At 39.5% G+C, this 24,773-nt stretch overlaps 1 protein-coding gene across 6 annotated transcripts in view; it reads right to left on the reverse strand.

Annotated features, from left to right (window-relative positions):
- LOC119647786 (MOB kinase activator-like 2) overlaps positions 1–24,773 on the reverse strand; it is a 402,844-nt gene that overhangs the window by 222,003 nt on the left and 156,068 nt on the right. For 4 of the 6 annotated variants that reach the window (XM_038048968.1, XM_038048976.1, XM_038048975.1 and 1 more), the window contains exon 2: positions 2,495–3,187. The exons of the other annotated variants lie outside the window; for them this stretch is intronic. In XM_038048968.1, coding sequence (XP_037904896.1) covers positions 2,495–2,784 — 290 coding nt within the window. In that variant the 5' untranslated portion in view covers positions 2,785–3,187. The remainder of the gene's footprint in view (positions 1–2,494; positions 3,188–24,773) is intronic. 6 annotated transcript variants of the gene reach the window in all.

Below are 24,773 nucleotides of genomic sequence, written 5' to 3' on the forward strand. Positions count from 1 at the left end.
CTACACAGTAGACGGTTGATTCGTGTTCCACGGCAATCAGAATGATGTCCAAAAAAGGATTTGAAAAGGCTCAAAAACAGTACGGCAAAAAATCACTCTGAAAAGCACGATAGAAGATTTGTGCCTCCTTGATTCATCTGAATCATATATTTCAATTTTAGCAATTGAGAATGATTGCAATTTAATTGCCGTCTAAAGGACAAACATTTCAGCGGTGAATTATTAGACGTATTACCAGAGGTAGCCGACTAATAACGAATATAAATTTCTAAACGATTTCGACGAAATGCTGGCTGTTTTTACCAATGTGCATTACTGACACTAACCCTCGTCTTCAAGTCATACATTCTTATAGTTCATCCCCCCTCCACCCTGTCATGGTCGTCGTCTAACTTTTAACTAATAAGGAAAAAAATCAAGCGTACTGTACTTAATCCTAGACTGTGCTGAGACATACAATCGCTTCTCCATGAAATTATTTGTATTATTTTAATAATGACAGTTGATACTGAAGCAAGGACAATTTTATTTGACCTTTCTTGTGTCAAACCGCTTCCATGCCTAACATACGTAAAACGCAGTAGTATTCAATAACGGAGCTACGATCGTTTAACTTTCCGAAGATACTGATATATTAGCAATTTGCAGCTTGTGAAAAACCTAGCTATTGAAATTCACCCACTTCCCACTCCCTCAACATTTCGCGGAACCGCGAAACAAACTACTCTTAAAATCGCCACGCGTATAGTTTAGCGCGTCCCGGCTTTACTACTGCATCTGGAATAACTGGCATTTAGGGATTTAAAATGCCAGGAATATAAAGCTAACCTGTACTGAAGGACCTAGCAAACATGATTGTTTCACTATTAAGAAGGAACACTATGTAATTGAAAATCACAATATCTGCTTTTTATTTTGACATGTGAGCTGTAGAAAGTAAAAGAGCAATAGATATGAACTACTATCCTTACCTCACCTTTCAAATTGACCTTAAAAATGTTGTCAGAATTTCAATAGCTTTCGAACGAAGCAGATATTGGAAAAAGATTATTGGCTAGAAGCTATATAGGCTTTCAAAAGCTACAACATAAACACACAAGGATAGGCAACTTCCACAATATTTTTAATTATAGGATATCCCCTTCCATCTCGGTTGCTATTCCAATCAAGGCCACATTACACGTGCTAAAAGTTTTAAAGTGTCAAACAAAGGACTGCTATCAGAAATTGCCTGCTTCTTCCGTTCCTTTGATGTAAGCCTGGTTAATTATATCTTATTGACCGGAAAGATACTTGTCGAATCTTCAGATTGAATGGCTTTTCCACATAACCATCGCTGACATACAATCCTAAATTACATAGAACAAGCAATTCATATTTGCGACAAAATTACATCCCTAATTTTCATCTAATGAAGCCATAATCAAATTACGCTATTTAATCTACATCCTAGATGGATATTTTGAATTAACCTAGAACCTAGAAACCGTCCGATTCCATATCTAATTTCCAAGACATAATATTCTCTCATTTCCTTCCCTTCTCACTTGCATTCTCTGTCCTGTGATTTTTCCTCGTCTTTGTTCTAGTCAAGATGCTTAATAAGAAAAGCTCCAAAATCGCTATAAAACATGATATTGAGGACGACAACTTTATGACGCTAATTTCTAGGACGAAATTCATACCACAGAGAAACAAGAATGGATGCAAACATATCCAAGTCGGTCATCTAGAAGATTTCATCGTCATGTGGCACTAGAAACAAAGGTTGGCTTAAATAGATGCTGTAAGGAATTGGGTTACTTGGGGGTAGGTTATTGGACGACATCTTTCCGGAGCATGAGAAATAGGGAATGAAGGAGGCGAAACCCAATCCTGCAAAGGGGAGTTGTAAAAGGAAAGCTAAAGACATATCATAACGATGCCTTGTATAGGTTTTTTCATAGTACATATAGCCTACGCTTGCTGCGTTGTACCATTGATTTTTTTCCTCATCGTTTCGCTTTGTATACGATGACATAGGAAAGGATTTTCCAGAAAATTTCGTTGCTATTGTATGTGAATTCCACTCCAGATTTGAAGTGCCGTCGGGCTTCACTCTTGTGCCACATTTTAATCTGACGTTGTATTGAAGGATCAAGCGGAAGGCGAAATCAGGTCTTTCATACGTATTCGACGGACGTCCCTAGTTCTTTTATCCGCGCTGCGGGTTGCAGGACCAGTACTTTGATAAGACGTCGAAATGGGCTGTAAAAAAGGTCACTTGAGATAAGAGCGAGGTAAATTGGAACGTAGTAGACGGTCCATATCAAAGGACAAAAACATTTCAAGTGCTATGAGTCACTGAGTCGATAACGTTTAAAGTATTTATTCGTCTTGATTGAAAGTTTATTTCTATCGTTTTCCGAGAGGTCTTTAAGGTAATTCTATATCTGGACGGAAATCTTACTTAGTTTCTTTCCTTTAGAGGAACTTGATAAATTTAAGTACTTACGCAACAAGACCGCCAAGAAATGCAACTGGACCGCCACCAATTAATCGAATTTTCCGATGACACGAATCAAATAATGATGTTCGTGTTGTTGTTGTCTGGTGCTGTTGTTGTCCATTTTGACTTCCTGAACCATTCCGGGATCGATTTGCAGCATTTCCATTTGGTGATCCACCACCACGGGCACTTCCATTTAAGGCTCCTTGTGTCGCATGTTGTGTTGTCGTTGTGCTATTGGATGAGGGCGATGATGTTGGACCATGACCCACAATGTGTGTGGGAGATCGCAACATCTTCTTACACAGAAGCAAAAATACTTCCACTATTTTGCCGTTTTTTCCTTCCACCTTGTAAGGATGTTTGAATCGAGCGCACGAAATTATGCGCGTCAATTTTACTAGGAAAGAAAAAAGGGTTTAAAATATGTAGGATGGGATCAGGAGTAGGTTGAATGGGGAAGACGGGAACAAAGTTGGGACAAGTGTTTTGGAAGACTTTTGTGACTAATCTCTAGGGTTGCATATAAAATTTTCTGATGAATTTGGGAGTTTCGTCCATCAAACCAATCCTGGATATTATCGATAGTTATCTTTGGAGTGTTGCGGATGTAGTTGTTCCAGTATGAGACGTTTTATAATTTGTGCGTTGTGAATGCTTTGGTTGTTGAGATTCGGAAAAAGATTATCCAAATTCTTCCTGTTTTTGAGGAGGGAAAATATCATATTTCAGTAATTTACTCTATTAGAAAAATAAACACCTCATCCCGTGAAGACTTTTTCCTTTTTCCGCGATAAGTTTAGAATACCTGCCCTGTTTACGGCAATTTATTAAGAAACAATTAGACTGATTTTCCCGTGTTCAGTAAAAGTAGAACAGGTATGGGTCGCCGTGCTCTTTCAATAAAGGGTGAAATTCCAAGTCAACAGAAACACGCTTTACTCCGTGATGGTCCAGCTGCGGTAGGCTAATCACTCGCAACAACAACAATCACTCAACTGCAGACTCATTGAAAATTAAATAAAGAAAAAAATTTAAGAAATGAAAGAGTGTGTGAATGTTCTCTCAACAACGAAATGTACAGGAACCTGCATTGAAGTAATGGAGGTCTGCATTTCGCAAATATTGTCCTTAGGACTTAAATCGTTTTTGTAACATTGGCGTAAACTTTATATTTAATGTATTTCAAAGAGAAGCTGGAATTATATTTCGAGAAACCACATTTCCAGCAAATGTTTTACCCAGGAGCATTTTTCAGGCTCCGTGGCAGAGCTAGAATTGAAGCTAGGGCTTAGCCAGAGCTTAATTAGGTTAACATCGCTTATATCTCAGGTATACCTAGGAAAGCTTAGCTAGGCCTTGGCTGTTTATTATGTTCGGTTCGTGTGATCATTCTTACGCATCTCTCTCACTATATATCGCCAAGTTTAGCGAAGCGAAAAAGCGGCTCAGTCATGTTCATGATAGCGCCAAAACAATTTTTGTTCGATTTAGGCAGAACTGTCTAGACTCCATATAGGTTTTCCCCCACCTGGCCAAAAAGAAGAAACTCTAGCCAGGATCATACCAGAACCAAAATATAATTTTCCTATTGAGATCCGATGTGAGTACAACTATAATATTTAGGCTCTACGTGGACTTAGCCAGGGCTACGTTAGGACAATGAGATAGCTTCCAATTTCTTGTCAAAAAGTCGGCATTATTCGATTATGTCATCAACTCAAAAATGTCACCAAAATGTAACTCCTTTGTGATTGGAGTTGTTCGATTTTACCGCTTGGGGTTTCCAAGCCGCAAGTATGACAGTTTTGGTTATTTACTCACTCAGAAAAATATTGTCTAAAAACTCTGAATCTTGTTTTTGTTCCTTTTTTTGTTGTAATCCAATCGGAATGGTCGGCGTTGTCTGTGATCTGCTGATTGTAACTGACACAAATGTAGGCCAAGACCTTAAGCAGAAAGTGATACAAACTATGTTGACTTCCCCTCTCGAAATGGACAAACATCGACTTTTAGCCACACTGCCAGCTATAGCGGCGATATTTTTAGCTGACCTGAACGTACAAGCACCAGTCAGTAGTAGGTTCGAGAAGAGAATTCAATACACCCGTCCGAATAGACGCTTGGGTATGATCAACGTTTCAAAACTTTTCTGCAATTATTCTACTATTTTTTAAGTGAACTTCCACCATTTCCCCCTGTTGTATGGGTGCGTATCAACCCATACCCATCCGATTTGGTCCTATTTGCCTTTGAAAACTAGGCAAGGACTAAAATGGCATGCTGACGACTGTAAACCATGAATTGAAACTTTATCAATACCAAAGGCCACTGATAAAGAATCTTGACCCAGAAACCAAGTTCCAGCCTTCATTATAGAAGCATGTAACATACATGAAACATAGAAGAGAAGAGCAAGGCCATAGCAATATCAAAGGCATGCCGATCGGGTTTTATAACTCTAATGTCATTGTTCAGCATGAGTATACACCACACGGCACTACTACCACCGAGTAATACTGTCAAAAAGATCTAAGTCGAATTGGTGATGACTGACTTTTTCCCAAGCTGATAATGCCTATGGAGGAAACTAGGTTTGAGACCAGAGAAAACAGAATACGATAGGCCATTTGCAGGCTATACCAAGTGAGGATTTCCAACGTTACTTCAGTCACTGACAGAGCCGTTGAGAGGAGTGTAGCTAAAGTGGAGTACTTTAAAGAGTATTAAAGAATTGTTAAAGAATTGAACCTCAATAAATGTTAAGTTTATGAATAAAAGTCGCATACTTTTTGAAGGATCAATGAATTTAATCAAAAGGAGGTGATCACTAAATACAGATAATTTGCCATTACGAACAGCCGCAGTAAGCCCGTTCAAAGGACACGGAAAAAAGAAAAAAAAAACACTGAGTTCGGACTGCACGTTACTCCCGATTATACAGTGAAAGGTTGGTCTCAACGCTTTGGCAATACGAGCCTTGATAATGTTCTTTATACAAAACGTCTTTTAATTGGAAGCCAGGATCAGAAATTTGGAGAAAATGGTTGAATATGCGCATAGCATGGTCGAATGCTACCTCAAGATCGTAGACCGTTCGATATGCCAGGATGGAAGTATGGTGCGCTGTATTCCATGGAGACCGTAAAATTTTGCTCTTAATCTCGTCCAGAAAAAGACTTTCTCGACTCAATAATCACTGACAGTAAACTTTCGACCTTGTATCAGAATGATACGTAACATACCTTGCGGGTTCATCCTAGCGAAGTGCTGCCAAATCAGGATAATGAGTTCACCATTTAAGGCATCTTCTACCTGTATTTTGTAACTCACTGGCAACACTTTTGTGAAATCTTGTAAACGTGCATTATCAAGGCCAACATCTACATGAATCAGTTGCAGAAATTGACTGAAGTTTCTTTTTGGGTAAATGGGCGTTAATGTCTTGTAGTTGCACTTTTAAAACAAACGTAAAAACTTTCCAAGATGTCATTGAAAATATTGTCCAACATATTGTAATTCCACGTCGGAAAAAAACATTTCTTGGATTGCTCAAGAATCGATCCGCTTTTTGGAAAAAGGAGAGATGGAGGAAACGTGTTTTTTTGTTTTAAAAAAGTTCGTCTGGCATTGGTGTTTCCGGGAAAATGGTTTAACTAATTCGAATGAAATTTTTATTGAATATTCCCCATATTGTCTAAACTAAGACTGTGAACAAGGAGAAGAACACATATATTGCGAATCCAGACCAATTAACTCCAAGGAGACTCTAGACTAGATGTCATTTCTGCTGGATAACTCAGAAACTGCCTTTATTGTAATTATTGCTTACCTAAAGCGAAAATAATAACTAAGTGAACTTAGCTTTTTAAGGATCACGCCTATCATTTTAAAATTTTCGAGGGCGTCTACAAGAAAAAATCAATGTGGCAGTAACGGACAGCTAAGTCAAACAACTAACAAGAAGTTCCGCAAATACAAATTAACATTTCTTTGAAAATGAAAGATGAAATGAACAAAGTTTCTGAGAAATTCAACGAAATACCCCTACACAGTTTTCTTCTTTTTCTTTAGCCTTGTCCCGTTTGGCTCACCGTGATCGGTTGTGCCATTTTGTTCTATCAAAGGTCTGATCTGGATACAGTCACAAGACTTTTAAATCCTCATCCAACGTATCAAGCCACCGTTATTTCGGCCGTCCTTTTTGTCGTTTACGACGATATTCACACCAATCAAACCAGTGAATTCTCGTTAGCCTGAATTATGTAGCCATACCAGTCAAAACGTCTCTCTCGCATTTTTTTGACGATCGGTGCAACTCGATATCAATCGCGGATATCTTCATCTTCGTCTCTAATAACGCGAGACGACGTTCATTGTTTCTTATAGTCGGTCAACACTCAGGAACCATAGAGGGCGACATGGTAGACGATACTGCGTTGAATTTTAGATTTCAGGCAGCCCTTTATTCCACGTCAAGATGTTGCTGCTGTCAAGTCACCATTTAAAATAGTGCAGCTAATTTAAGAGCGTCAATCGAGAGGAGCATTGCAAATGTCTAGATTGCCTAACTGGCCAGTGCAAATCAATTGCTTCGTTTTATTCTCCATAGAATCGCACCAGAAAGATGCAAAAATCTACACAATGGAATTTCTATCCAGATTAGGAGATTTCAGGGGGAGGGGCAGTGAAGATAAAAAGGGAGTAGTATTCGCGAAACATTTGCAAAAAGTATCCAAGCATCATGGAAGAAGAGGTGAAATCTTTCACGATGTAAATTCAGATACTTTCCACTTCAAGTTAACAAAATCAACAAGAGTAGATAGAATCAAGAAGATCTCCCTGATCACGACGTCATTATAGGTAACATCGTTTTAGAACTTCCGAATACCAACATGGTTCTTATGCTTTGGCAAGAAGCATGAAAATTCCTATTCTCTTGAAAGACTTCAAAAAATGGTTCCAAAATTAGACGTAAACCAATCAAACTTTAAAAAATAGACTGGAGACTAGAAAATACTTTTTTTATTAGAGATTGAGGGAGTCCTGAGCCCGATACCACTTGGTGACAGATCGAAACAATTGGGAGGAAACTACCACTTTTTCGAATTCACAGACCCTTTTTTGGTTTAAGCATGCTGTGGGGTCAGGTTCTCGGGATATTCTTTCTTGGGTCTGAGGATTGTTTCAGCTATTATTTTTGCAAATGATGAAGGCATGATGATATCTTCAAAACGGTTGAAATCAAAGCAATTTCACTATATTAGAATGTTCACAATTATCACCCCTTCTCCCATTCTTTGTCAAAGCTCCCAAATTACCAGGGTTTTAACCTGCTGAATGTGACAAGGAAAATCAGAGCTCCAGTATGTAAGACGTACTAGAACTAGACTGTCATTTCAACCTTCAGCTTTTAGGGTCTATCGATCTGCCTACATATTTCAGTACTTAGCCAAGATTTCTGGTTCTCTTGGGAACTTTGGTCGAAAAGTTCCCTCAGTACAAGAGACAAAAGCGCGATTAATATTGGCCCAGCGATTTAGCCGTATGCTTTGGCGTGCTCATTAAGACTGTCTACGCGCAGATAGATAATGTCCCTACTGTTAATCGACAGATGAATCACTCTTTACGACTATTCAGTGGTCAAGAATACATCCTTAAGGGAAGTTCTTATTCTTTGCAGATCAAATCTGCGATTGTTGAAGAATCGAATTCAATTAAATAGGGATAAAGGTCCTTCCCTATCTAATTGGGCCCACGATTGATGATGGTATCTTTTGGCGCCTCGTTTATCCAGAAGCCAAGGGAGTTGATCTGAATACGTAAGCTTCAGTTCCGGACTATTTCAGTTTAAATTGTCGGATACATATATGCATGAACAAGAGAAGAAAACTATGTCTGTATTTTTTAAAAATTCAAGCTAAACGAACGCCACGCATCAGATTACTTGTGTCACTTAGCTGCCACCAGTATCATAAATGCGGAAAAAAAAATTATTTAAAAGCGGCACATCATACTGCTAGCAAACCGCAATTCTAATCTGTCAACCGATAAGAAAACTATGTAAGCACCATTTAAGTAAATGATTCAATCAAACTTTCAAGAAAGTCATATAACTAGAATTTCAATAAAATAAGCACTAACAGTGTTGCAAGGTTTATTGATGACTCCACATAAATGTCGCATTAACCTTTTCCCTTCTATTGCCCTTGCTAATATTATTTTACCTTTTTTAAACAGTATCCTCATTGCCCAGTGACATCATCCAAGTTTTACGGCCCAACCCCTCATTACCTGCTTCTACAATAAAGCTATCTATCTATTCTGAGAATAATATTGCATTTAAGCATGCAAAAGTAGAATCCAAAGAGGGCTTAAATCCAATGCGCCGATATCTAGTCTGTTCAATTATGATTAATTCGCTTCCATTTTGCTTATCAAAGTATAAATAAGTTGCCATATGGTATTTACGTATGGATTACATGGAGTGAAATTAATAAAACCATAGCTAGCCATAATAGAGATGGACTGATAGTTTGGCTTGCATGACTTTTGTTTATGCTATGGAAAAGTTCCAGAACTTGTTGCATGAGTCACGGCAAAGGGTTTGTAATGTATTTGGAATCACCACGAGCTGGATTTATCATTTCGCCAGCCATGCTGTATGCTGTTAGTCACTTTTTTGCGTACTAAATGCTTGATAACGCCATAGGCATCCTGTATGAGTTCCAAGCATATGCTTCTAAAATCAGACGTCCGAGTATGACCTTCAGCGGAGCTCACTTTGATAAGCTATCGCCAGGTGCGGCGTTTCCGAGAAAAGGGAGTTCATATACCCACAGGAAATCATTTTCATATATATCTTATCACTTCACTTGCTTGATAGATTAGCTTTTTTTGACAATGAGCAAAAAAGTTTGAAGGTTTTATGTAGCAATTACAGCGAATTTTGGAACAACCTACATCCGAATTTGGTTGTGACGCATTCTTCAAAAGTACAGTACATATCAGAAGCAGTTCTTATACGACAGAAGATCTACATGTACAACATTATTTCAAATTGGCATACGTTCTTTAGAATTACTTTTTAAAAAAAAAGGTTATACCTCAATCCAGTTTCAATTCGGCAATAATATTCTTATTTGCGCCTTGACAGTCTCTCTCTATCAGAGTTATTTATAGTTATGCGGTCCGTTACTGCAGATCTGCTGCTTCCACTCGTATGGAAATCTTGGGAATACGATATCTTTCCCAGAGAGTGAAAGAAGGGATGACCGTTAAGATGTCAAAGAAAGGCACCCGACTTGAGTGTGGCAGAGGGTTATCTGCGTGCTCCTTGCCTTCGCAAGCATATTTTAGCTACTAATCCTGGAAAGTATCAAAGAATATCTCCAAAGCTTGATCGACAAAGACCAGGATGGTTTCAGCTCCAGGCCGTCCTGCACTGGCTATTTTGGAACAGTGCGGGGAAATTAGATCATCACTACACCCGCTCTTCATCGATTTCGACATCGTCAACAAGGGGTCTAATTGTCGCGTTCTACTCAGGAGAAGCATTCCGGCCACCGAGGTAAAGTCTCAGAGGAATACTATTTCAAACGAAAAACTTGGTCAGCGCACAGACCTGTTACCCACCACGCGATGTGATCGGAAGTGATAGTAAATAAATCAGAGATTCGAGAGGGTAACAATTCCATTGCTGACTATACCATGTGCTGGAACTCTCAAGATAGTCGACCAGTGGGTCGTCCTAAGGTCATTTAGCGCAAAACTTGAACGTGGCTATTGCAACTTCCGAAGTTCAATTAATTTGGAGACTTCAGGATCATCAAATGTTCCTGCAACTCACGACTGTATCTCATTTGCCACTGATCGTCCTCTCGTTTATCTTTTATTATTCTCTCAGGACGGTTCTTTCGAAGGTATTGAGCCATAATTCTCGTGTTGTTTGCGTTTTTCAATGGACCATCTTCGCTTACTGCTTTGTCGAAGTTTATAAAAATTTCCTTTGCTGACGTGAAAGATCGTGCCACGATGTTTATATCGTCCGCATATGGGGCGATTTGGTAGGACTTATAGAGCAGAGTGTCTTTTGTGTCTGCAGGCAACTTTCGTATAACCTGCTCCAGCGCCAGATTGAACAGTAGAGCTGCCAGCCCATCTTCTTGTTTTAATCTGACATTCGCCCCAAACGTATCTGTCAGGCTATTATTGAATATGAGCTGCGTGGTCGTGTGGAACATTGTCATTCTGGTAACGCTAGTTTTGTTGGAATTCCCAAGTCAGGCATCACTTTGTACAGTAGATTTCGGTCAATCCTGCTATATATCTGCTCGAAGTCAGCGAATATTTCATAGACGTTGATGTTAAATTTCCAGCATGTTTCTAGCACCTGTTTGATCGTAAATAGCTGGTCAATTGTCGATCTTCCAGTCCGAAAACCTCCTTGGTATTCACCAACCTTCTTATGGGCGTACAGTCTAATTCTTTTTAAGTAGTATTCTAATGAAATCGTGTAAGATTTGATGAAAATGTCCCTCAGTGTGGACGTTATCCTTGCAACTAGCAATCGAAAGTGATCTTAACCGTCGCATTTATCTTTATATTCCAAGAAACCAAACCGATTGGATCGCACATGAAAAAATAAATCAATCCCGCTGAAGAGAAATGCGATATCGTATCACATGACCAAACGCTGATCTTTTTAAGAAAATTTATAATGCAAGATCCATCATTCCGGTTTGATCAAGAACTGCAGCACTACCTGTCATTGATAGTGACCTACCGAGAACTGAGAGAACTTGGATATATGTTCTCAGCCAATGATCATGCGTCAGCGCAGCCTGAATGAAGTGACGCTGCATAACTGGCAATCTTTTGCGACTGATCAACGAACGTCTCCGATCAGAAATTTACTGCAGTTTCGTTCGGTCCTTTAAGCGCTTTAAGCTGAAAGGTATTGCCGTCCGAGCTTCTGAGGAGTGTCCTTTATGTTTCAGAATTTGAAAAAAAAACTAAATATTCTTTCTTCTTCGTAGGGATGACGTGGCGGGTGAGGTGAATCCTTGGTGGAATACGAAGGTAGTCGGCTATATGCTGCGCCGTTCCGTCCTCAATGATTCATCTTCACTTAGTTCTTTGACTTCAGGCGAGGAAGATTGAATTCTCGCGATCCCTTTTGTTTGTTTTTTTTTTAATTTCATACTCTGCGACGGGGAGCAACTCGATTGTTTTTTCCTCGTTAACAAGCACCATTTGTGGAAGTTTTTCTGCACATAGGTGAAACAATTTTTGAGGTTGGGATGGCATTTTTGCCATCCGAGAGTTTTCCGGGAGTTGAGGATAAAGAGTCGACAATTTAGAGAAGAAGGAGAAAGTTTTGGATTGACAGCGGAGACAGCTGTGAAGAGAGGAGGTGACGTTCGAAGAATTTTCGCGGAAGCATCCGGTGAAGTGGATCTTTTCCGACGGATATAGAGCCAGAAGTCTAAAGGGATACGTTGGAGCAGAGGAAGTTGCGGATTGTTTTAAAGGCGCCGATGGAGTTGTTATACCAGCGGGCGTGCCACGGAAACCTGGAAGGACTGAATGTGATTGGTTCAACACCAATGCTGGTATCGTTCGTGATTTGAGTTTTGCCGCGGACAATTGTCCAAAGGCTTTAATCGTGATTATTACAAATCCTGTGAACTCGTCTGTATCAATTGCCGCAGAAGTTCTAGAATCCAAAGGAAAGTACTATTCCCGTCGTCTCTTCTGTATTTCAATTTTGGATATTGTCCTTGCTCGAAAATTCAGTTCGGATGGATTTATGTAAAGTTGATGTGAATACCGTTGTTATTCTGGTGTTACAATTATTCCGGTGATATCACAATGCAAACCAAAAGTGTCGTTTTCGCAGCTCGATCTTGAGAAAATCCCATTGCACAGCCAGTGAATCAACCGCGAACTATAAAAGGTTTTTTTTTTTTTGAAAAGGAAATTGAAGTGGTAAATTATATAATTCTGAAATCCATATCGTAACGTTTTAAATATTGTTTAATCCACTAACAGAATCACCACCATGATTTGAGAACTTCCTCCCTCTCTTTTCCTCCTTGACCCCGCAAAACCTTTATTAGGGACATCCTCTGAAATATTGGTGTGAGGGTGTCAAGGATGGGAGGGAACCTCAAGGGCCGCGCCGCAATCATGATCTGAAGCAGAAGAAACTATGATCGGGATTGTGATCCGTAGTGGATCTTGCCTCTCGATCGCGGCACTCGACGCGCGCGGTCGAGCCGTTCTTCTTTTATTTTCCAGTTTTAGCTCGTGTTCTGGTTTTCATCGTTAGGCCGTCGCGAATTCTTTCGTTTGTTGTCTATTTTGAAATCCGGTGCGACGACACGTTAATTTTGTAATAATGACACGTGAGGAATCAAAGCGCTCCAAGGATTCCCCCCCCCACATGCTCGAGCCTGGCTAGCACAGAGGCATGCAAGAAGGTGTCGATCGAGCACTTTGATGGAGCTTCAGTCTTTGCAGGCGGACCTTCACGGTCAATTTCGCAAATTTTTTAGGTTTCTGGGATAGCTCCTCCCTTTATGTCGTTTTCGGCCACTTAGGATGATCATTTGATCCTCCTATTGCGGTAAGTTCATTGAAACTTACACAAGATGAGCCTTAATTTGGTAATTCGTTAGAATGACTGTTGTAATACGGAAGCATGACATTGTCTACTATATCTGTTAAGGTAGTTACACTGAAAGGACTTATTGCACAATACTGGAGAACGGCCGTTTTGACGCTCTTTGCAACACACCTGGCCATTATTAACAACTAGGCTCATCCTCAACTCTTACAAGCCAAAGCTCAATGCTTCAAACCCGATGTTGGAACATCATTCAATTTTGAAAAAAGTTAATAGCGATTAACGATTAGTGTAAGCCTAGTTAGTCATAACTAATTTAATCAATCAAAACATTATTCAATTGGGTTTTCGATTAGTGAAATTAGTCGATTTGTCAAAGAGATGGTGTCTTTTTACATTTCATATCTAGCAAGAAAATGATTTCTGATGCGACCTACGCCGGCAATTTTTTGAGCTGGAGATGGAAGTAGTCATAGTTGCCCACCATGAAACCTACAATCTTGCAAATTTTGGCGCTATCGTATCGATCTTGGCTTCCGCTTCGGAAACATCGTGAATTTTGCTAAAGCTACACAAAGCCGAATATTTTTGACTTTCAAGTAAACTCTACTGAGTACCCTCAGATGTTTCCTCTTCACATATCACTTTGTATCTTCAAAACAAGGTCTGCAAAAATATCTGACCCCGTTGAAAGTCGGTCACAAACCAATTAAGCAGCATGGAATCGAATGTACCTATTACAAAACACGCACTCGAACCCTCAAAAATCAACCGGTATAGTAGCCTCCACCATAATTCACCAGTTCAAGTGCATCAGGTCATCATAAATCATGCGTGGCGTTCATTAACACACGTTTTCAGCGCTCACATTCACTAATTTTTCACATCGGCATTTTGTTAATAGGATGCCAATCGCATTCATACGAAATTGCACTTTAGCCATTACAAATGTAATTGCCATTGAATTGAAACGATTCCACTTTAGCTTTTTCTGGTCTTCATTTAGTGTTTAAGCATTGAAAAAACTATCTGGGATACGTTATCCGGCCAAGTAACATTCATATAAATACGATACAACTTTAGTGGGCCAATCTAACCGGACTGGCCAATCGCGAAATGTGTGTTTTATTTGTCTTGAAGTTGTAGCCGCATAAGAAACCTCTCTTCTAATTTACTAGAGCAGAAAAAAATACAACGTTAAACCTGAGTTGTTTCAGATTGAACCGGTTCAACTGGTTTTTAGTTTAATGTGTGAAGATTATAGTTTTTATTCCTGTTTTCTCAAATACTAAATCAGAACCTTAGCTGAATGCTAAATTTGGTCAAAATTTTATTAGTTTTTTGAGGTCATATGATCCGCTTTAAATGAGTTATTGCCAGTCGGGCGAAGAGCTTTCAATCTCGTCAAATGAAACGGAAAGCATACGCCAGCACGCTTTAGTGCTCCGATCGTACGGAACCCATTAAGGCCCTTGATTTTGTTTACAAACAAGAATATCGCCCGACAAATGATATTTCCAAATAATAATTTAAAACGAAATTGACGTAAGCCGATCCCACTAATAGCGCCCGCAAGGAAATGGTCCTTGTATCTTTTCAAAATATTTTCAGAATGAACAAAAAAAGTATAAATTAAACAAAATAGCGAAATCATGATCATTCGATCCTCATATAAACACAAAACTAATGGATCCGGAAATAGGCTTCTCGCCAACGGATTGGAAAATTAATGTTTATGCTAATGGGGATACATTTTGCTTTCGGCCGATTGAATTGAGAGCGCGATGAAATCCGCCAAGCGTTATCAAGACAGCATTCGACACTTACCCAGGAGAGAAATACATAATCATCAATGCCTTTTCCCCCGAACTCGCTGCTCTTTAGAAAAAAATCTAAACTGAACAATCATCGGATTGATTCAAGATAAATTTCGACCCCCAAAAAACATAATCATTGCCCGTCAATTCTCCATAGTCCCATTGACGTCGACGGATAGATCGTCTGATCGTCTATCGTCATTGGAATACTTGGACGATAGAAAAACTGATAGACTAACAGCTAACAAACTGGTCAAGCCCATGAACCTCATTCAGATGTTTTTTATGGATTCATGCACAGATAAGTTTCCGAAGAAAAAAAACTGAATTGGAAATTGAGAACAAAACCCGCGGAGACAAAAAAAAATTGAAGAACTAACGAAAATAATGGAAAAGATCTTGACCAGTGACCACACAAAATCCAAGAGCGTGTTAAAATAAGGCGGGTTTCTCGATTCGAGGATGATTGCTTGAATGTTTGATGTTGTTTTTAACAGTTTAGAATTTGAAATTTTCCAATTTGGGATAATTTAGTGGAGCTTGTTGGGGATTATTTGTTGCTGCGAGCAAAGTATTTTAAATATGTATATTGGAAAAAAAGGAGATGTTAGGTTCGTTGAAAATTCCGTTTCCGTATGTTAAATCGATTGATTTTCAATTAACAGAATTATTCTTTTGCATACTCTCTTTCCAGATTTCGTATGCATAATGAATTGAATGCTGCATTATGTATTTGAATCTATAAATCAAAGAAAGTAGAGCGATCGCAAAATTGGACAGAAAAGTTGTAAAAAATCGAGAAAGTAACCTCTTGCTGCTGTTACATAAACATGTCCAATAATATCCAAATGAACCTAGAACTCTTGTTTTCGTTTCTCGTTTGGTCCCCCAAAACGTCAACTGTTAAAAACAATCTCACTTTCTTCCTATATGAACTTTAATAAGGTTTCAAAGCGCAAAATGCCATGGAACGGCTGGTTAACCTTCGCCTTTATTAGTTGTGGGCGTATTAGAAACCTCCTGTTCAGCGCTGTATGGTAGCTGACTAAACTGAACTTTGATGATATAACTTTCGGGTATGGCAGTGGTCAGGTGAAAACATAGTCCAGATATGATACCACTGGGGATTAAAAAAGGTAGCGCACCGCCCATCTATCAATCGGAACAAGAAACAAGTCGAGAAACCGGAAGCTAGACACTATAAAAGGTGTAGGTATGAAAGGTTTTGTGTTTCCCTATGTGAGGAATAATGAATGCATGACAGTTCCGTGTGTACCCAGTTAAAAATTCAATTGCCCTCGGTTTTTGAAAGAAGTTGGGTAAATACACAAATAATTTGATCTGGAAAGCACAGTATTGACAATAGTCAACCTCATACGCTTCACACTAGAGGTTTAACATTATTAGCAAGTATGAGTTTACCTAATACAGATACAAACAAGTCGGAATACCTAGTCGCTTCAGGTATAAAGGTTTGAGATGGCTTTAAATTCAAAATATTCGTTCATATATTTCCAAACTTTCAAATATATGTACATATTAAAGATATAAATATTCTGTTCAAATTTCTGAAATATAGTCATATGCTATTGAAAACTTTATTTGTGCAGATATCCCTTTTCACATTTTGGAGCCCATATTTCGAATCGTCACTTCCCTGCGTTTCACCTAATATTAAAAAAAATATTATTTTCGAAAAGTATTAGTTGAGCTCTCTTGTTTGACATCCTACATGACCTACATGATATTCTGTGAAAAGAATTTGCTTCTCCATTTCGCATATGTCGGGAGCTCCCTTTAACGCAATGCAAAATGGGGCCGCATAGCGGTTCACAGACCACATATTATCACCAAATTTCGTGACGATAGCGCCAGCCGTTTCGGAGTAAATCTCGTGTGACAGACGACCAGACAGATATTGAACCGATTTTAGTAAGGTTTTGTTTCACGCAAAATCTTTAAAAGGGTTGGGGAGAGGTAGATTCTTCATAAATAGAATTTTAATATTTCACTTGAATGTCAATTATCCTCGTTAATTATGACGTCAGCATCTTATTTGCAGGGTGCAATAACTTCGCGCGAAATTAATCCCTGATCATCCGCGGTCTCCACAGGGAGACAGATCCTTCGGACACATTGCGGGAGCTCAACGAAGAGTACCCGCAATTGAAACCGAAAAGCGTGGCCAATCTAATAAGGCGAGCAGACAAGCTTCTGCATAGCCAAAACCCGACGCTCCCGATGAAGTCGCAATCGGGACTTTTTATAGCCACATTCGAGCCCTGACAAGAGCTCAGTGAAGTATATAAAGTAAAATATATACTTCATCAAAAGATTTCGCTTGAGAAAGTTAAGCCAATCCAAGAAGTGCAGTGCTACAACTGCCAGAATTTCGAGTACATCGCCCTCAATTATTCCATTGTGCACAGGTGCGTGAAGTGCGCAAAAAACCATGTCCGCGGGGAATGCCCCACACCATCGGCGGAGACGCCGCATTGCTGCAATTGTGGCCAGACCGGACATCCCACCAAATATCGCGGATGCCCGGCATACAAAGATATGTTTGCCAGAAGCGAAGCTGGCAGGGCAAAGAAGAACGCGGAAACCGCAAGAAAGCAAACGGTGACACAGATGTCACAAAGCTTGTCTCGGCCAGGCGTATCGTACGCCCAAGTAGCTAGGAATACTCTTCCTAGAGCTGCAGAACCTCAAGCTCCACAAGGCAACAAATTAGCCTTCAGGAACTTGGTCGAAAGTCTCGCTTCCGCCCAGACGAACGAACAGCGGCAGTTTATCGCAATCCAATTAATTATGAATCTATGGAGTTAAGCATAGTCACATTTAACTCCGCATCCCTGATCTCACACGCCCAACGTGCCACTGCCCAAGAGTTGATTGACACTCTGAAAGCAGACATATTCTGCGTTTCGGAGACTCCTCTAAACCACAGACATAATGTCAATTTCACCGGATGCAGCACTATTCAGAATAACAGCAACACGGACGCTACCCTTCTAGTCAAAAAAGACTACCATTTTGAGGAAGTCGACATCGAGGAATTACTAGTCTGTTCCGCTGCAGCAGCAATAGTAAAAACTAACGATAATAGGCGGATTTTGGTAGTTTCCGTTTATATCAAATGCAGTTCCCCACCAAATTTCGTTTGGATAAGTACATGTTTTAAGGAAAAGTGCATGTGGCAGACAGATAGCGAATCGATTTTAATAAGGTTTTGTTTGATATCATAGATTCGCTATATTCGCCGAAATATAATAGAATGGATAGATGTTAATATAATACAATCGCCCTATTTCCTTGAACCAAAACGAGTTAAAAAGTAATCCTTCATATTCTTTAGTCGGCCGACTTACCAAATTGGTCGTCGACCTACTCAGAACGATGAAATTTCTTATGAATTAAAATCAACGCTCGCATTCATTGACAATTTAACTGTCTTTGTTCTTGTGAGGATCAAGATGCTCAAATTCAGTGCATCATCAGGTAAAGTAATTTAGATGTCAAATGTCAAGCAATCATGACATCTGACGGGAAACCAGAAGCTTAGATATCACTAGTGCAACCACCGAAACTTTATCTTATTCTATTCCAACTTCAACGAGATCAATGTTGTTAAGGGAGGGAATCTATGCCGAGAAGGAGATCTAGGCTAACACTTTCAAATGTTCGAATGAACTTTCGCGCATTTGCCTTGAATTTTACCAGATAATTCTTCAAAAACATTAATGGCGACTTTAGCATCGCCAAGCGGACCTGCAAGTCGACCTCATAATCAACCCAAATTACGATTTTTTGAATAGAAGCTCGGTACAGTCTTGACAGTTCAAAGTGCTTGACAGCAATCATCATCAGCAACATTTCGGCAGGCATTTTTCTAAAAATTATAATATAAAAGACGGCTTGATGTCAGGAGGGTTGAAGGTCTTAAGTAACAGATTAACACCAGGATGATAATACATCAACTACTTGGTTTCAGCGACTCCTTCAAGCTATCCTAACCAAAGTACTTAATGGAGTAATCTAAATGAATACTTCACGTCCAGCCAGCAAACTAATTACCCTGGCTCGGAACAGCCTTAAAAAAATATCGCGAACCCTTAAAAATTATGGGCATCGAATGCAAGAATTCAATAATATTAGGGAAATATAATTATTGCCTGAAATCAACGGTTTATTCTTGGACTTTAGTGAGACTTACCGAGGACATGAATAAGTCCTTAAGAGTAAGAGATGTGCAAATGCAAGATAAATTTGTCTCATAAACAAAATTTAAAAGCTACACACATGAGCTCCACATGAATTAAATAGAAAAACGCGTCGTCTTGAAATTCTTATTCCTCTGCTTCTAGAGAATAAAAAAGGATCATTTTCCAACCAAACCATCACTTGTGGCGTAAAGTGGTTTCTTTATGACAAAAAACGTCGTTCAGTGCAGTGTTAAAACCCACATGAAAGTCCAAAGCTACACTAAAAGGGTATCTGAAAGGAAATAACATTCACATCTTGGAAAGGTAATGTGTGGTTATGTATTGTAATGTCCTAAATACGAAATGATAGCGGTAATAGAGAAATTGATATCATCATCCGCAGTATGCATTTCCCCAACTTGTTTTTTCCCTCGCCCCAACTTTGGCTTGAAGAAGCTTTAATCCCTCACCACGAACAATTTGGAACAACCTCCTCCTCTTTCTATTAATTGGGCGATACGAAAGTTAGACAGACTTTTCATTGGGTTACATTTGCTAGAATTATTGTCATTTTCACCGAGAGTCCTTATATCCCCAATTCATAGAAAGAACCCCTGAAAACTATCATCTTATGTTCCTCTTTTTTCGTAACTCTTAAAAGATATCTCGATATGCAAGTAAGCAGATACTACTTTCTGAACTCCCTAAATTCACTTTTCGGTATATATCATACTTTCACCTGGATGCTCCCGTAGCTCACCTATCACTTTTATCGAAGCTCTTTCCCACAACTAACACTTCCTACTCTAGTTTTTCAGATGTTAACAGCTATCTAATTTCTTCCCAATCCTCTTTATAAAATGTTTACAGAGGCCAATTCATGATTTTTCCTAATTCCTTTTTATTTCGTCAGGAATATTGTGGAATATCGTTCTGTGATCTGCCCATCCTCCACAATTCTAATTCTTTCGCTCAAATCAATTAGTTTCGTTTTGTTAATCCGGACCCTCTAATTAGATAGTCCGGCGGCACGCAATCTACATCCTTTCTTTTCGGCATTATGGAATATTTATCAAGGTACCACTTTGAAGTCCATTAATACTCTTACGGACAGGTCTGTTAGGGTTGACATTACATACGGTCAGGCTTATTAACATATACACATCACTGATACCCTCATGAGATCGTTCATGGCGCACAGAATATACCTTCCTTATACCCTAAAAATGCGTCCGGATAGCTCAAGTGGTTAGAGGAGTGGGCTGTCGTAGCGGAAGGTCGTGGTTAAAATCTCACAGAGAGTGGCAGAGGAGTTTGTTTTCGTGACTGGATGTCGAATATCAGTCGACTCAGCTGCGAATGAGTACCTGAGTCAAATCAGAGTAATAATCTCGGGCGAGTGAAATGCTGACTACATGGCACCGGTACGATCTTGAATGAAGTGCTCTAACACACTTCAAGGCTCTGATCCATCAATGGATTGTAGCGCCAATGATTATTATTATATACCTTAAACAGAACTTCCGTCCTTGCTACTAAAACTAATACCAATATAGCTGCAGATGATTAAGGAACGCTTCCGGAATTCACCGAGATTCTTGTAGTTGATACAAAAGATTATCTTATTGATTGGTCACCTTGCGCCCAAGATGGACCCCACGCAGACGCTGTCAGCTTGTTATATTAAACGAAATTAACTACAACTTTCTCTATTTCCGAGCGACTTGCATGTGAAAATGAGAAGAGAGCACAAAGTTGCAAATGTGTCATATTCTTCCCAATAACCTCTAATATAAAATGAAAGTTCAAGGATACGTACGTGCTTAAGTGCAATTTATAAGTATTTTTCCACTTTTTCCATCGACATTTTGATTCTCCTCGTCAAGCAAGGCATCATGGAATAATTTATGCCCCAATCACCTTTCGCATCTAATATCAAGAGAAAATCCTAACGAGCCAGGCTCCGCAAACAAAGAAACCCATTATCGAACCCAACCCATACCGTCATCATCGCCACATACAATATTGCATTTATTTTCCCGCCAATTACCATAGTTGCGAAACTTAACAAGCAATTAAACGTGAAACGACAAAAAAAGGAACCCCGAGTGGTAAACCTCTCTTTCATTGCGCGTGATTGCTGCGGCAATATTGGAAGCAATAAACAAACCAGTCGACTCCAAAGATTCCCAACCCGCTCCAGTCCTAAAACAAACCGCTTACCCACCGAATCATTAAAACTTGCTCCACGCCAGACAGGCACACATTTATTAGTATCTCAGTATCTCGGAAAATCAATCTATTGCTCGCCATACAAAGATACAAAAATCTTCCTTCCTGATAGCAGAGCAAACGGCACAGCCATGGTACCAATGTACCAAGTTTCTTGTCTATCTTGCGAAATTAGTGTAAACGAGTGACGAAGGGAACTTTATGGTCGTCGCAACGAGTAGTTGAACTAACAGAACGGTGGTCGGTGGAAACCTTGGCATCAGCAAAAAACTAGATCTAGAACAGCATCCAACATGTCCGTTCGTTTATTTTATTCTTTGGTTCGTCTATCTGTCTGTCTGTCGTGTCTGTGATTGCTTTGCCTTTTTCGAACTGTCTGCGGAAATTGAAGCGATTTGTTACGTTCATGATGTCTGATGTGTTACGTTCTTTTCCTAATAAAGAGTATCCGTGACTCTTTGGATTTATATGTGTTTGTGCAATGTTTTTTGGAATGAATTTCAGCTTAGCGTGAATAACATCCCCAACAAACATGGTGCTGGGGGAATAGTGTTCCGAAGTTGAGCATTTCAGATTAGCTCGAAATAATGTCTGTTAAATTTGAAATATACAGAGCAACGGAAGCAGAAATGGTGGTCGGAATAATAAAGTTAGACTATTTGGGGATTCTCCCAGGTTTTCCGCTTCGCGTGATAGGAACAGAATATTCCATCCATCTGACACCACGCATAGGGGGAGTTCATCTCCTGAAAATATATCCTTAACATACCAATTTTTGGCTGTAATTGTTCCATTCATTTTAGCATTGGGATCCAGCATATTAGATTTCCGGAAGGATGAGGGATTGTGATGGGTTCTTATTTATGAGAACAAAAGGGGCGAAAAGTACTGAGGGGGCTCGCCACATCAGTAATTCTACCTTAAGATGGAAAATCCCCCATTGGGATGTCAACTCTCTTGAAAATAAAAAGACCAGAAACAGACCAGAAGAAAGGCTGGCCTACATTAAAAGATCAAAGCTTCAGCTTCGTTTAATAATACTCGTCCTAATTATCGCTTCTAAGTAGGGACAGGTCGAAAAAATAAACCAGGCATTTCCCGCGAGTACTCGGCGAGAGTTCTGAGTCTCAGAGTCACGGTTGGTTAGATGGAAGATCCCCGCCAACTCAGTCAATTCAAATCCAAGTCATGTCAATAGAAGGACCTAAGTAAATCTCCGTTGCAATTAGAGAGTAACTGAGGTTATTGCATTACCTCGTTGAAATGCTTTTTTTAACAATATGAATACGGGTAATTATTCAGAAAAGCAGGTTGTCATGTAACAAAGGTTTGACAGTACAGAGAAGACATTAATTCTGACTAATCGAATAACCTCTGCTTGATATTAGCTTTGAGAGTTAATTCACCGAAGAGGGCCTTCGAGTTCGCAGACATAACGACGAAAGGTCTGTGATTCAACAAACAGGCTCAATCGTCAGGTAATACATAGAATACCCTCCGAGTAGATGGCGTTATATTTAGAGATCAACAACGCCATTAATGAGCTGATACTACATGATTCGATGTTGAGAGAAGTCATCTTTTTCCCTTTTTCCCAATATGATGCGCATAGATTTGACGTAACGTTGCACGTTTTTCACTAAACGTTAGCTTTTAGAATTCATTGCGTAGAGATGAGGACCTATTTAGCGGAATTCAAGGCTGAAAGAAATGATTGAAAGCTTTCACAACTTACTCTAACCTGGACTCAATTCTTAAAAAAAAAATGCAGATGACAGCCATTTTTAACATTGACGCATATTATACGAAAGTTCTCGGAAATAATGTTGGCCTAGTGGTGGCAATTATGTTCCTCATTTTTACCCTACAATCATGAAAACATGAAAACGGTCGAGTCTCATTTTATGCATCGCGCATCAACATCTAACTGGAAGCAGATCTTTTTTCAGATAGTCAACAAAATGCTTAAAAAATAATATTATTGGCGAGGAATAGGCCAACGATAGGAACTCCACCCAACACAGCAAACAGAAATAAAACTGGAACGAAACCCATACATAAAATGATTGATTATTGAAAACAAACTCTCCGGTGTCCCCAATGGCAACATTGGCACAAGATATGCACTAGAGGCCGGCATTCTGGCAAAAAAAATTCAAGACCGTTTTTAAGGTTTCGTGCCCTGCAAAATAAAGTAAAGACATTGTCATCGTGGTAGAATGAAAATCTGTCCAACCTCTAGAAGCTGACCAAGGAGGTCTTCAACAACTGTTATAGATACAAATGCCACTGTCCTGACTAGACTTTTTTCGGAACCCTGAATGCACTAGTAAATCTGTGAGAGTCAGCAACATTTTGGCCAAGGAACTTAGAAACCCATCCTTTATTAAAAAATCTGCTAGCTAATTTACACTTCGCCGCCAACGAGGCTAGTCAGATCAGTAATTTCCGCCATGCTTTAGAAACAACAAGAAAGGAATGTGTTTTTCGTCGTAGAAATTTACTGGAACTATATTTCGTTCGTATACATAGCGCACTCTTGGACGTGGTTTTTATAACTAAAGCATAAAACCGCAACCATGCCTCAACCTTTTTATATTGAAGAACTTAGAGCACGTCTTGGGTGAGGACGACCATGGAGAGGACACCCTTCTCCAAATCTCAGCATACCTGCCTAAAAGCAAATCAATAAAAACTGCTTTTTATATGGTAACTAACACGGCTGAATAGTCGCTACGCTACAGGCAACATATCCTAGCTGTCCTTTTGGATATTAAAGGTGCATTGAATAACGTTAGTATCACAGCCATCAAGGAGGCTTTAACCAGAATAGGCGTGTTCTATGTATTAATAATAATAATCATTAGCGTAACAAGAAATATAATTAAGCTCAATAGGATTAACAAAACCCCACACATGCAGTTGGTACGGCGGCTCCGCAATTCTGCCCGGCAGTTATCTTCGATGTACTTCTGCAACTTGTCCCCTAGACGTCCACATTAAATGCAGTGTTGTCAGATTTTCTGAATTCGGATGTTAACAGCGAAACCCTCTGATCATAATTAAATACTAGTAAAGTATCTCGGGAACTCTGGGCATTTTCAACGAATTATGCCATACCCAAGCCGAGCTTCAAGAGAAATTTTGCTATGGCTTTACAACCACCCCATAGGGGAAGGCGGGCGATGAATTGCACAATTATGACAGTGTTCTTCACCGGCGGCTCCCGGAACCGAGTTACCCGGTTTTTCGAAAATCGCCAATGTACCAAAGGCACTAACGATACTGGAAGCCTCTGATAGCTGGGTCATAGCCATTCTGACCGATAGTCAAGTGATGATTAAGGCTTTGGGGCGAGATCCTCCTGAACAGACTGGGTAGCACGCTCGTCTGTGTTCCCG

The sequence above is a fragment of the Hermetia illucens genome, chromosome 2 (genome assembly GCF_905115235.1).
Source record: "Hermetia illucens chromosome 2, iHerIll2.2.curated.20191125, whole genome shotgun sequence".
In the NCBI taxonomy this organism is placed as follows: Eukaryota; Metazoa; Arthropoda; class Insecta; order Diptera; family Stratiomyidae; genus Hermetia; species Hermetia illucens.